The sequence below is a fragment of the Nuphar pumila genome, chromosome 4, assembly GCF_984573655.1.
Source record: "Nuphar pumila chromosome 4, dmNupPumi1.hap1.1, whole genome shotgun sequence".
NCBI classification, from domain to species: domain Eukaryota; kingdom Viridiplantae; phylum Streptophyta; class Magnoliopsida; order Nymphaeales; family Nymphaeaceae; genus Nuphar; species Nuphar pumila.
In genome coordinates, this window is record NC_143252.1 from 14065654 (window position 1) to 14078888 (window position 13235).

Genomic DNA, 13235 nt, shown 5'->3' on the forward strand with positions numbered 1-13235 from the left:
CATTTTGTGTGCTACCCTCTGTATGCATTTATGTGTACATTACATTCTTTACAAGGGTATTTTTGTACTTCTTCTAGTAGTATAGAGTCACTTGTTTTTGTCCTATAATGGGATTGGAGGGATGTCCTCCATATATGGCTGTATTCTTTCTTTTCTCACTCAATGAAGTTTCTCTCCTCATCTTCTTCTTTGTTATCTCTCTCATGGTTGGAACTCTACTGCTTTGATAATTGGAGGATAGGGGAATTGAAATTGATAGTCGGACCCCTAAAATTGATAGCAGGACCCCTCTGCACTGTGACAATCATAGCGTTATTCACATAGTGAAGAACCATGAGCTTCACGAGAGAACTAAGCATATTGAGATAAATTGTCAATTCGCCCTTAGAGCATACTTGGAGGGAAGCTTTTTTGTCATACATTGGAACCACTAGTCAGGTTGCAAATTGTTTTATCAAAAGATTGCTTTGAAGACATTCCATCAATTCTTCTTTAAACTTGGAATTATTGCGTTTTCCGCATCCCAAGTTTTATGGGGAGTGTTGAAGAATATAAGATGCATATTACTAGTATTTGTGCTACCCTTCTACCCTATACATATTATTATTTTAGAGAGGAATTCTTATGCTTAGTAGCCATAGGGTGATGTGATCAACCATTTTTGTCTTTTTGTGAGCAATGGGAGGTCGACTCCCATATATTGTTGTAACCTTTGTTAGATATTCAATGAATATTCTTGAAGTTTCTCTCATCTTCTCTCTTGTATACCTTCTTCTTAGTGCTTAATAAGTGAGAAGATTGGAGGATTGTGCAATGTATAAAAGATAGGTTATATACAAACGTAAAAGTGAAAATTGAAGAATAGAAAAATAAATTAAGGAAAAAAGAGGGAAATATTAAAGGGTAGATTTGTTTTTTATTAGGGTAAAATCAAGACTTTTTATGGAAGCAGGAATTGCCATCTAACCATAAAATAAATCATGCATATGTTTGAACTATACTTTTTTGGGTATGAATTTGAATTATAATAAATGATTAGCTATGGTTTTGTAAATAAAACCCAATACTTAGAAGTGAAGCACCAATGGTAACAACTTTCAAATTTATAAGGAATTTGTAAAACCTTAAAACAGAGTCACCCCCAATTCGTCCTCTGACATTGTCAACACTTTCTCCATGTCGAGTAAGAAGAATTGGACGAGGAGTAAGATGGGTATTTACCTACATCACAAAAGAAAAAGGAGAAAAGGATTAAAACCAATGACCTACTAATACAAGCAAGTGTTTCATTTTATGAATAGTAGTTGACATGTGCATTACTACAACTTTTCAGCATCAATCACCTTCATTAAACAAAACCTTTCACAAGATGCCAAATTATCTATGCACAACATGTATATGAGAACAAATCTAAAATTAATCACTAAGCAATAAAATTCAAGCTTGTAGGTGGGTGCAATTTTCCGCACTTGATCACTTGATGTCCAAAATACAGATTTTATTCACATATAATGAAAACTGAACAGAAATTTATATTCTACATATATAATAAAGGTTTCATGCATAAGAAAGAGTACATATCCTTTATAACCATCTTGTAAGTTGACAATACAAAACGTTATGACCATATTTTGGATAAAAACCAAATGCATAAACAGAAATGTAAATATATTAAACCTACATAAAAAGCATGCCATAAAAAAACCAACACGAAGTATATTTCTTGCTTTCTTATGGGGCTCAAGACTACCAAATATAAAAAGAGCAATATACATAAATTGCTTAATATAATCAGCACTAAAGACCAGCTAAAGGAAAAGAGTTATCAACTTCCAAATATATGCATCATGGGCCGCTTTGGTCAAGAAACGGCATCCTATTTGCTTCGCTTGAATTAAGCTAGCGCTTGATTCGATTGCATGTATAAGAGACCTGCTTATTGGTCCAAAGTTCATTAATAGTGGGAAAGAGGTGAAGAGCTAATGTGAAGTGAAGGCCGCTGTTGACTCACTGGCTCATTCGGTTGGAAAGGAATACTAGGACCTTCAGAGTATTTATTATTTAATTCAAAGGGATATAATTATGTTCTAAAATTAAATGGCCCATTTAAGACCTGCCTTGGATGGGGCCACTTAGTCACTAGCCAACTTGTTCATCTGTATGTATATTGCCCATATCACATGGCTGAAGGTGTCGACTTCAACACAGACATGAGAGACCAAGACAGTCAATATTATGATTCTAACCCTGTGAACTAAACCTAAATGAGACCCATCAACCTAAATGGATGACAGCAATGCTTTCCATGCAATAGCTTTCCACATAATTTTGCCCATTCAATTATACACACATATCTTTGTAATCAAATACAAAAAAGACAATAGAATGCCTCTTATGGGCTTTACAAACACACAAAAGTGTATATAAACAAAGACCGCTTATGGGTCAAATACAAGAACACAATTACAAAACTTCAAATGGGCAAGAAACACATAAAAATTATAAAGCTTTATTGAGGATATTTGAGTCCAGCATAGAAATACAAGAGGGGGAAGAACCCCTATTTATACACAAAGCAACCCCATAGAGTCATTGGGACTCTCCCCAACAGCTAGAAATGGAGTCGGTGGGGAGGTCCCCACGACTCTAAAGTTGTTTGACCTAAATGCCCTCAATGATAAATCTATTTACTAAGTTACAAAAATAATAAATAAAAATACAAAAGACTATTGTGCCCCCTAATGGGCACAGCCTATTACATTGTTGTGAAAAGACTCAAATACCCTTAATGGGCATTTCCTATTATAACACAGAAAATATTATAAAATACATACATATATATATGAATATATATATATATATATATATGTATATATATATGTATATATGTACAATGTTATATATATATATATGTGTGTGTGTGTGTGTGTGTGTGAATACTATTAAATTGTAATTTATAAGACAATGTATTTTCTATATATATTTTATATATATATAAGAAGATACATATACATATATATATTTCATATATGTATATGTATTCATCTACTTGTATATATAAAATATATATTTCTTTATTGCATTGGCTGTAGGGGTATTTTAGTCATTTCTACATTTTACGCATATTCATGTTTTTGAATATGATTGTAATTCCTCCTTTTTATTTATTTTATTTATTTTATTTATTTTATTTATTTTATTTATTTTATTTATTTTATTTATTTTATTTTGTAATTTTTTTCATTTCTTATTTTTGTTTTTTTTATATAATGTTTTTGTACACAGTCAGTGGCTGACTGTGTACAGTGTACAACAGTCAGCCATTGACTGTGTACACAGTTTTAAAAATATAGACATTGGGCTGATTCCCAACGTCTCTAATAAGAGTTGTTGGGAATAGCCCAACGTCTCTTAAGTTTGCTTATAAATAAGGGCTATGTGAGCCCATTGTATGCAGGTATTAGAGTAACGAGTTGTCTCCTTAAGCTTATAAACACTGTGCATTTATTGCACTTTCTTTGGTGTAAAGCTTATAAATATTGTGCATTTATTGCACTTCTTTTGTGATGTAAAGCTTATAAACAATGTGCATTTATTTTGTGTATTGAGTATTTGAAGTATCAAGTTATTTGAAAACTTGATTGTTTGCAAGGATTCTTCACATGGTATTAGAGCAAGGTTGGAGAAAAAAAAAGGATCGTATGGATTCTCACTTTTTTGGGTGCCTCGAAAAGCATGCCCTCGATTTTTTTGGTGATTGAAGTGGATTCACTTGTTTTTCCAATATTTTAGAAGACTCTTCTATCAAGAAAGGTCAAAAAATCCTTTGTGGTACGTATTCTTTTTCATCATCTCTCCTCTCTAATAGGTGAAAAGACTCTCATTTTTCTCTCGGCTTCAAACTCAATGGGTCCAACTATCACGTATAGGCCGGAAACATGGAGGCTCATATTAAAGGAAAAGGGCTTTGGGGTTATGTTCAAGGCTCGATTCCCGAACCGGAGCCAAAGATAACCTTGATGGAGACAGGAGAAATAAAAATCCTTGAAGGCGAAGAAAGAGCCAAGGCTCTTGAAGACTACACCAAAAAGCATGAAGAATGGGAGATGAGGAATTTTAAAATCCTCTCATGGATTTTCTCATCCGTAGAAACAAGAATTAATGCTAATATTATCAAGTTTAAGAAGGCTTTTCAAGCGTGGGAGTACCTTGAGAAGATGTACACCTCTAGAGACCTGTCTCATAAATATTACCTCCAAAAGAGAGCTCTAACTCTTCGTCAAGGAGAGATGACCATAAGGGAGTATTTTGTTGAACTCTCTTCTATTTGGGATGAGCTTGCTATGCTCGAACCCAAGTGGAGTGGAGAAGCCATAGAGCTTCGTTATAAACAATTGGAAGAAGATAGATTTTTTAATTTTTTGAATGGGCTTAGGCCTGAATTCGAACAAATCCGATTTTCTCTTTTATCCGCCTTCACTTCCCCCTCTCTTAAAGATGTAATTACTAAACTAAGTGGGGAAGAAACTCATATCGGTATAAGCAAGAACAACCCAAATATTCTAGCTACACCTTCCTATAATGAAGAAAATGAAGGAGTTAATACTGTCTCAAGACCGGGGAGCAACTTAAGGACCTACAAGCCTCCTCACTTCAAGAATCAAAACTCAAGTGGTCAAGGAGGGAAGAAGGATTATAGCAAGCTTTATGTCATTTTTGTAAGGAACCGGGGCATATCAAGCCTATTTGCCCAAAGTGGAAAAAGTTACTTGCCATGGCTACTACATCCCAACCTCAAAAGGAAGAGTGCTCGTCATCTTCAAATGGAGCTCTTTCATTGCAACAAATCGTGGATGCACTTCAACCTCTTTTAAAAGGGGCGATTTCCAGAGTCGTCATGTCAACCTCTTCTCCTCCCGGTAAGACCTCTTGGCTTTTAGATTCGGGTGCTTCTTTTCACATGACCCCAAGTTTTAGTTCTTTTTCCGAATACTCAAAAAATCCCTCTTCATCTTTTGTTTCAACTGCGGATGGAACATCTCTTGAAGTAAAAGGAACAGGAAATTTTGAAAAACAAGGGTTCTTTATTCCAAAAATTATATTTATACACAAATTAAACTTAAATTTGTTTTCTGTTTCTCAACTCTCTGATCATGGGTGTGATATAAAGGCTCTAGGAAGGGCGATCTATACTATGTTAATTCCCTTTAAATTCCAAAGAACCCGTTTTGTAATGTTGTCCAACAAAAGGATATTAATGTGTGACACAAAAGACTTGGACATCCAAATATTGCAAAAATTTCTCATTTACCTTTTGTTAAAAGTCTACGTAAGAGTGATTTCACTTGTAACGACTATATTCTTGGGAAAATGAAAAAAATGCCTTTTTGTTACAGATCTATGTTTACAACAAGACCTTTTGAAATTATCCATTCGGATGTATGGGGACTGGCACCCGTCCTATCAAAATGAGCCTTTGCATATTATGTCATTTTTGTTGACGACTACACGAGATATTGTTGGATTTATTTTCTTAAACACATATATGAAGTTTTCTCGATTTTTAAAACCTATCATATGATGATTAAAAATCAGTTTAATGGGGATCTCAAAATTTTTAGAAGTGACTCTGGTGGAGAATACATTTCAAGTGAATTCAAGAATTATCTTGAAAGTTATGGTATTCTTCACCAAAGATCTTGTCAAAAAACCCCTCAACAAAACGCGTTAGTCGAAAGGAAGCATAAACATATAATAGAGACTACTCGTACTTTGTTGGTTTCTCAAAACATCCCAAAAGGTTTTTGAGGTGAAGCAGCTTTGGCATCTGTCTATCTGATAAATCGGCTACCTTCTAAAAACTTGAACAATATCTCGCCTTTTGAAAAATTGTATACCAAAGAACCCGACTATAGTCGGTTGAGAATTTTTGGTTGCAAATGTTTCGTTCTTACTGACAAAAATAACAAGCTTTCGCCAAAAGCCATTGCCTGTGCTTTTCTTGGATATTCTGAAACCCAAAAAGGATTTCGTTGTTATGATATTAAGAATGACAAGCTATATGTTTTCAGAAATATGAGTTTTCTGAAAAATGTTAATGGTTTTGAAAGGAGTGAACCCTTTGAAGAAAACATTGATTACTCTTTTTTATTTGAAATGGTAGCACATGATGATGATAGTGATGACGATTTCATTCATAATGACGTCAATGATAAAGAAGATGGCTCTTCCCATCCACCTATCTCCCAACATAGAAATGAAGGAGCATTAAGAGATCCTATAACATATACCCATAGAGATAGAAACAATTTTAGGAGTGTAATTGAAAAATTCAGTGAACCTAGTGGTTCCAATTCAACAAATGATGAAAACGTAGGAAGAACTAAGAGAAGTAGAAAGATGCCTTCTAGGTTTATTTCATATGACTCGTTTACTCCTAAACATAGAGCCTGCCTTAGCGCTATTCATTCCTATATAGAACCCATAAACTTTAAAGAAGCCAAAAAGAATGATGAATGGCTGAAAGCAATGGAATGTGAGCTTTCAGCTCTCAATCGGGCAAAGACTTGGGAGTTTCAAGATCTTTCTAAGGGTAAAAAAACAATAGGGTGTAGATGAGTATTTAAGGTAAAAACTAAGTGCGATGGATCTCTTGAGAGATATAAGGCTTGATTATTTGCAAAGGCATATAGTCAAGAATACAAGATTGACTATGAAGCAACTTTTGCCCATGTGGCCCGAATGGTCACTGTCCGATGTCTCATTACCGTTGCCTCAATCGACAAATAAAACATCTATCAAATTGATGTTAAAAACAACTTCCTAAATGGTGATCTGAATGAAGAGGTATATATGGATGCTCCACCAGGAATGGAGACTCCCAAAGGGAAAGTGCTTCGTCTTCGAAAAGCACTTTATGGTTTAAAACAAGCCCCTAAGGCTTGGTATGATAGATTTAACTCTGTTATGTTAGAAAATGGTTTTTCTTCCTGTTTCACTGACACTGCCTTATTTGTTAGAAAAACCAATAAAGGGATTGTCATTCTGCTCTTATATGTGGATGATATGCTTATAACCGGAAGTGATTCTAAAGGGGTTAAAAGCATAAAATCAATTTTGAAGGATAGGTTTGAAATGTTTAATTTGGGATTTCTAACTTATTTTTTGGGTATTGAAGTAGCTTACTCTCATAGAGGGTATGTTTTATCTCAAACTAAGTTTGCCTCTGAGATTATTGACCGGTCAAATATTACAGATGATAAGGTTTGTGAAACTCCTGCTATAGTAGGAGCCAAAATGAAGATTGATGATGGTATTCCTCTCTCTGATCCCACCCACTACAGACAGCTTGTGGGATCTTTGATGTATCTGAGTATTACTAGACCAGATATCTCTCATGCAGTTCATATTGCAAGTCAGTTCCAACATGCACCAACATCAGTTCACATGAGTGTCATCTTGCGGATTGTGAGATACATAAAAGGCACACTAAACAAGGGAGTATTCTTATCATCTTCTTCTGAATTAAAATTAATTGTTTATATTGACTCTGACTGGGGAGGTGACCCAAATAACTATCACTCCACCACTGGTTTTTGTGTGTTTTTAGGAGACTCACTGATTTCATGGAGATGTAAGAAGCAACAAAAAGTGTTTTTATCCTCAACAGAAGCTGAATATCGTGTCATGGCGACTACTACCATGAAAATTATATGGATTCATCAGCTATTAGAAGACATGGGATCTCAATAGAAAGGCCCACCAAGCTATGTTGTGATAACAAGAGTGCAATATACATTGCCAAAAATCATACTTTTCATGAGCGGACTAAACACATTGAGATGGATTGTCATTATGTTCGGGAAGCGTATCTGAAAGGTGTTATAGATCTTCCAGATGTAACTTCAGAATATTAGTCGGCAGATTTCTTCACCAAAGCTTTGTGTGCTCCACGGTTCAATTTCCTCCTTGGCAAACTTTCGGTCATCTTGCCCTAAGTTTGAGGGGGGGTGTTGAATTGTAATTTATAAGACAATGTATTTTCTATATATATTTTATATATGTAAAAGAAGATACTTTTAAATGTTACTAGGTGAGACTCACACTTGGTTTAGGAAGAGGGAGTCTCACCTAGTAACATTTAAAAGTGGGGTTAATACGAGTCAAATAGATTTTTTCCTACTTAGAAAGAGAGATAGGGGTTGTTGCATCGATTGTAAGGTTATACCAGGAGAAAGTGTAGCTACACAACATAGAGTCTTAATTTTAGATCTTAGAATTAGACAATGCCGCAAAAGGGATAGACATAGGATAGATCCTAGAATTAAGTGGTGGGCACTGAAAGGAGCTAAATAAGGAATGTTTGTAGAGCAGGTAGTTAAGGAAGTTGATTGGTGTCTCGAGGATGATTCAGAATCAATGTGGAATAAGATAGCGGGTGGCATGAGAAAGGTGGCTAAGGAGGTATTGGGTGAGTCTAAAGGCGGTGCACCGCTAGGTAAGGATACATCATGGTGGAATGAGGATGTCAAGTTAGCTATTAAGGTGAAAAGAGAGTGTTATAGAAATCTAAGTAAGAGTCGTGATAATGAGAATTTGGAGAAGTATATGATAGCAAAGAAGGAAGCTAAAAAAGTTGTTCGAAACGCGAGGGATAAGGTATATAAGGAGGTTTATGACAAGTTGGATACCAAAGAGGGCGAGAAGGATATTTATAGGCTTGCAAAGATGAGAGATAGGAAATCGAGGGATCTGAGTATGGTTAGATGTATCAAAGATAAAACACAAAGGGTTTTAGTCAAAGATGAGGAGATTAAGGAGAGATGAAAAGATTATTTTGATAAGTTATTTAATGGAAGTCATGCTCAGGATCTTGGAGACTTCTCCATTCATTTTTATGAGATGAATCGTGACTTCATGCGCAAGATTCAAAAGAAAGAAATTGCAGAGGCTTTGAAGAAAATGAAATCAAGAAAGGCAGTTGGCACAGATGATATACCTATCGAGGCTTGAAAATGCTTGGGTGAGAAAGGTTTAGAATGGTTGACAAATCTTTTTAACAAGATTTGGCAGACAAATAAGATGCCTAATGAGTGGAGGAAGAGTACTTTGGTGCCGCTATATAAGAAAAAGAGTGATATACAAGATTGCACAAACTATCGTGGTATAAAACTCATGAGTGATACTATGAAACTTTGGGAGAGGGTGATGGAGTCTAGGTTGAGGAAGGTTGTCATGATATCGGAGAATCAATTTGGTTTTATGCCTGAAAGATCAACTATGGAAGCTATACATCTTCTTAGACAACTTATTGAAAGATATAGAGAGAGGAACAAAGATTTGCATATGGTTTTTATTGATTTTGAGAAGGCATACGATAGAGTACCTAGGGACGTTCTCTGGTGGACAATGATGAAGAAAGGTGTTTCTCTCAAGTACATTAGTATAATTAAAGATATGTACGAAGGAGTAGTAACCAATGTCCACACTTGTGGAGGGGTGACAACCAATTTTCCTATAACGGTTGGGTTACATCAAGGATTTGCATTAAGCCCTTTCCTATTTGCGATAGTGATGGAAGAGCTTACGAGATCAATTCAAGAAAATGTACCGTGGTGTATGTTGTTTGTTGATGATATTGTTTTGATTGATGAGTCTAGAGCTGGGGTTAATGCTAAGTTAGAATTATGGAGACAGACATTGGAAGCTAGAGGTTTTAAGTTGAGTAAGAGTAAGACTGAATATATGGAATGTCGGTTTAGTAAGCAACGAAGTAGTGATGGGAGTGTAGTGAAGCTTGGTGAGCAAGATATACCGGTGAATGATTATTTCAAATATTTGGGATCCATCATTCAAAAGTATGGAGAAATTGATGGAGATGTAAATCATAGGATAAAGGTTGGGTGGATGAAATGGAAAAGTGCTACTGGAGTGATATGCGATCGTAGAATGCCATTGCGGTTGAAGGGAAAGTTTTATAGAACTATTAGGCCCGCTTTACTATATGGTACGGAATGTTGGGCTGCCAAGAAACATCAAATTCAAAAAATGAGTGTAGCTGAGATGTGTATGCTTAGATGGATGTGTGGAAATACAATAAAAGATAAGACTCCGAATGAGGAAATACATAAGAAGGTAGGTGTGGCATCCATTGAAAATAAGATGAGAGAGAATCGTTTACGGTGGTTTGGACATATTCAGCGAAGGCCTAATGATGCTCCAGTTAGAAGGATGGAGAAATGGGAAAATATATTAGTTAAAAGAGGTCGGGGTAGGCCTAGGAAGACTTGGATGGAGATGATAGGAAAGGATATGAATGCTTTGAACCTCACCGAGGACATGGCGTTGGATAGAAATGATTGGAGGAAAAGGATTCATGTGGAAGACCCAAAATGAATTTCTTTTTGGTTCATATCGCTGACCCCAATTGTTTTGGGATGAAGGCGTAGTTGTTGTTGTTGTTGTTGTATGTAAAAGAAGATACATATACATATATATATTTCATATATGTATATGTATTCATCTACTTGTATATATAAAATATATATTTCTTTATTGTATTGGTTGTAGGGGTATTTTAGTCATTTCTACATTTTACGCACATTCATGTTTTTTAATATGATTGTAATTCCTCCTTTTTATTTATTTTATTTTTGTAATTTTCTTTCATTTCTTATTTTTTTTATATAATGTTTTTGTACAACAGTCAGCCATTGACTGTGTACACAGTTTTAAAAATATAGACGTTGGGCTGATTCCCAACGTCTCTAATAAGAGCTGTTGGGAATAGCCCAACGTCTCTTAAGTTCGCTTATAAATAAGGGCTATGTGAGCCCATTGTATGCATGTATTAGAGTAACGAGTTGTCGCCTTAAGCTTATAAACACTGTGCATTTATTGCACTTTCTTTGGTGTAAAGTTTATAAACACTGTGCATTTATTGCACTTCTTTTGTGGTGTAAAGCTTATAAACACTGTGCATTTATTTTGTGTATTGAGTATTTGAAGTATCAAGTTATTTGAAAACTTGATTGTTTGCAAGGATTCTTCACAAATACATACATATATATGTATAACTTAACACTCCCCCTCAAACTTATGGTGATCACCGAAAGTTTGTCAAGCAAAAAATGAAACCGAAGAGAAGGAAGAACTTTCGTACAGAAGTCGGTCAATTGAAATTCTGATGCTACATAAGGCAAGATGATGGTCTTCTTCAGGTACTCTTCACAAACATAATGACAATTCATTTCAATATGTTTGGCGCGCTCATGAAATGTGTGATTGTCGGCTATGTAAATATTGCTTTTATTGTCAAAGCATAACCATGAAGGTGATTGCATATGCATGCATGTCTTCCAATAATCTTCTCAACCACACAATTTTAGATGGTGTGGTGTCCATGGCACGATGCTCAGCTTCGGTTGACGACAACGACATCTGCAGCTTCTTGTATTTCAAGGATACCAATGAGTCATCTACAAATACACAGAAGCCTGTAGTTAAACCGTCTATCATTAGGATCGTCTCCCCAATCAAAGTCAGTATAAGCAATTAATTCGAGTGGAGAGGAAGACAAAACAATCATTTTAGAAAAATAATTTTGTAAATATCTAATGATACGCATAGCGACACTCGTGCACAATGGTAGGGGAATGCTGGAATTGACTAGCTTTATGGACTGCATGTGAGATATCAGGTTTGATGATGGTCAAGTATATGAGAGCTCTAATCATTTAGCAGTAAGGAGTAGGATCGTCCAGAGGTGTGCCATCATCTATCTTCATTTTTACATTTATCACTTCAGAAGTATCCACCCCTTTCTCATCTGTAATTTAAGACTTGTCTATGATGTTAGAGGCAAACTTGGATTGAGTTAGAAAATAGCCACAAGCGGAATATATGACCTCAATCCCTAAAAAGTATCTAAGAAAGCCTAAATCAGTCATTTCAAAGCTTTGTTTTAAAAAATTATTAATAAAACTCAAGGTTGTATGTATTGTACGATACGATATGTATCATTAGTATGAAGGAAAACGATATGATACGAGTGTCTATCGTAATTATATCGTACGATACAGACTTGTATTGTATCATACGATACGAGGTGTGTCGTATGATATAGGTTCGGCGCACTTTAAAAGGTCTGAATCGTAATTTTACTGATTTGGGTTTAAAAGACCTCTTGAGGGTCGACTCTACTTGTGTAGAAGATATTCTAGAGGTATCCAAGCACCTTAGGACTCATGAGAGTGATTTGAGGGCTTATCTGTGTGCAAGGGAGAGTGTTTTTATGGCTTGCTAAAGTAAAAGTGTATTTTCACCATTTTTCCACTAAGAAAGTAGGTTAAGGAAAAAAATCTTCATTATGAGTAAAATTACAAAGCCACCCTTTAAAAAAAATCAGCCTCGGGAGGTGCTGCCCCTTACAATCTCCCGCCAACTTACCATGAAGTTGGAGGGGGAAATTAGAGATTTATATTGAAGTAGAAATTTGTCTTCACATTCCAACAAAGATGGCATTAGATGATCTGCCATGGCAATGGGACACTCAAGTAGTGAGTGAAAACCGATTCAAAATCGAATGCAACTATTATCATAATATTTTTGTTTATGTAATATGAAAGTATGAGTCTTGTGGTATGTTCTTAATTGCAAGATATTTAATATTTTGCATTGTTCTTGTAAAATAGTTGATGTTTAATGATGTCTTATGCATCTCATATAGACATAAATGCTTTATATGTGATTTTATGGTTGCATTTTGTGCATTTCATCATTGCCTTGTGTGCTATGATTTTTTAGAATTTTTAATTTTTTTTTCAAAATTTATGATTTTTTATGATACGATATGTATCTTATTTTGGGCCCAACCGATATGGGTTACGATATGATACTTACAACCTTGGTAAAACTAACTCTTTGTTTATCTCCTCCAATGATGATCATCATATCAACGTATAGAAGAAGGATAACAATATCTCTTAATAAATATAGCAGTGTTAGTATAATAGGAAGTAAAACCTAGTTTAACCATAACAGAAATAAATTTATCATACCAAGCTTTAGGCACCTATTTTAAACCATAAAGGGTTTTCCTTAAGTGAGGCACCTTTCCAAGAGAAACCTCATATCCAAGTGGTGGGTCCATATAAACTTTTTCCTTCAATTCACCATTGAGAAAGGAATTCTTGACATCCATTTGATAAATAGGCCAACATTTAATGGAAGAGTAC

At 35.1% G+C, this 13235-nt stretch overlaps 1 protein-coding gene across 2 annotated transcripts in view; it reads right to left on the bottom strand.

The window, feature by feature from the left end:
* The window catches only part of LOC149839445 (6-phosphofructo-2-kinase/fructose-2,6-bisphosphatase-like), a 200072-nt gene that overhangs the window by 50484 nt on the left and 136353 nt on the right, over positions 1-13235 (bottom strand). For both annotated transcript variants that reach the window (XR_016431325.1, XM_090002555.1), the window contains exon 16: positions 1124-1221. Coding sequence is in view for 1 of the 2 variants with exons in the window: in XM_090002555.1 (XP_089858681.1) it covers positions 1124-1221 (98 nt within the window). In the remaining variant the exon portion in view is untranslated. The remainder of the gene's footprint in view (positions 1-1123; positions 1222-13235) is intronic.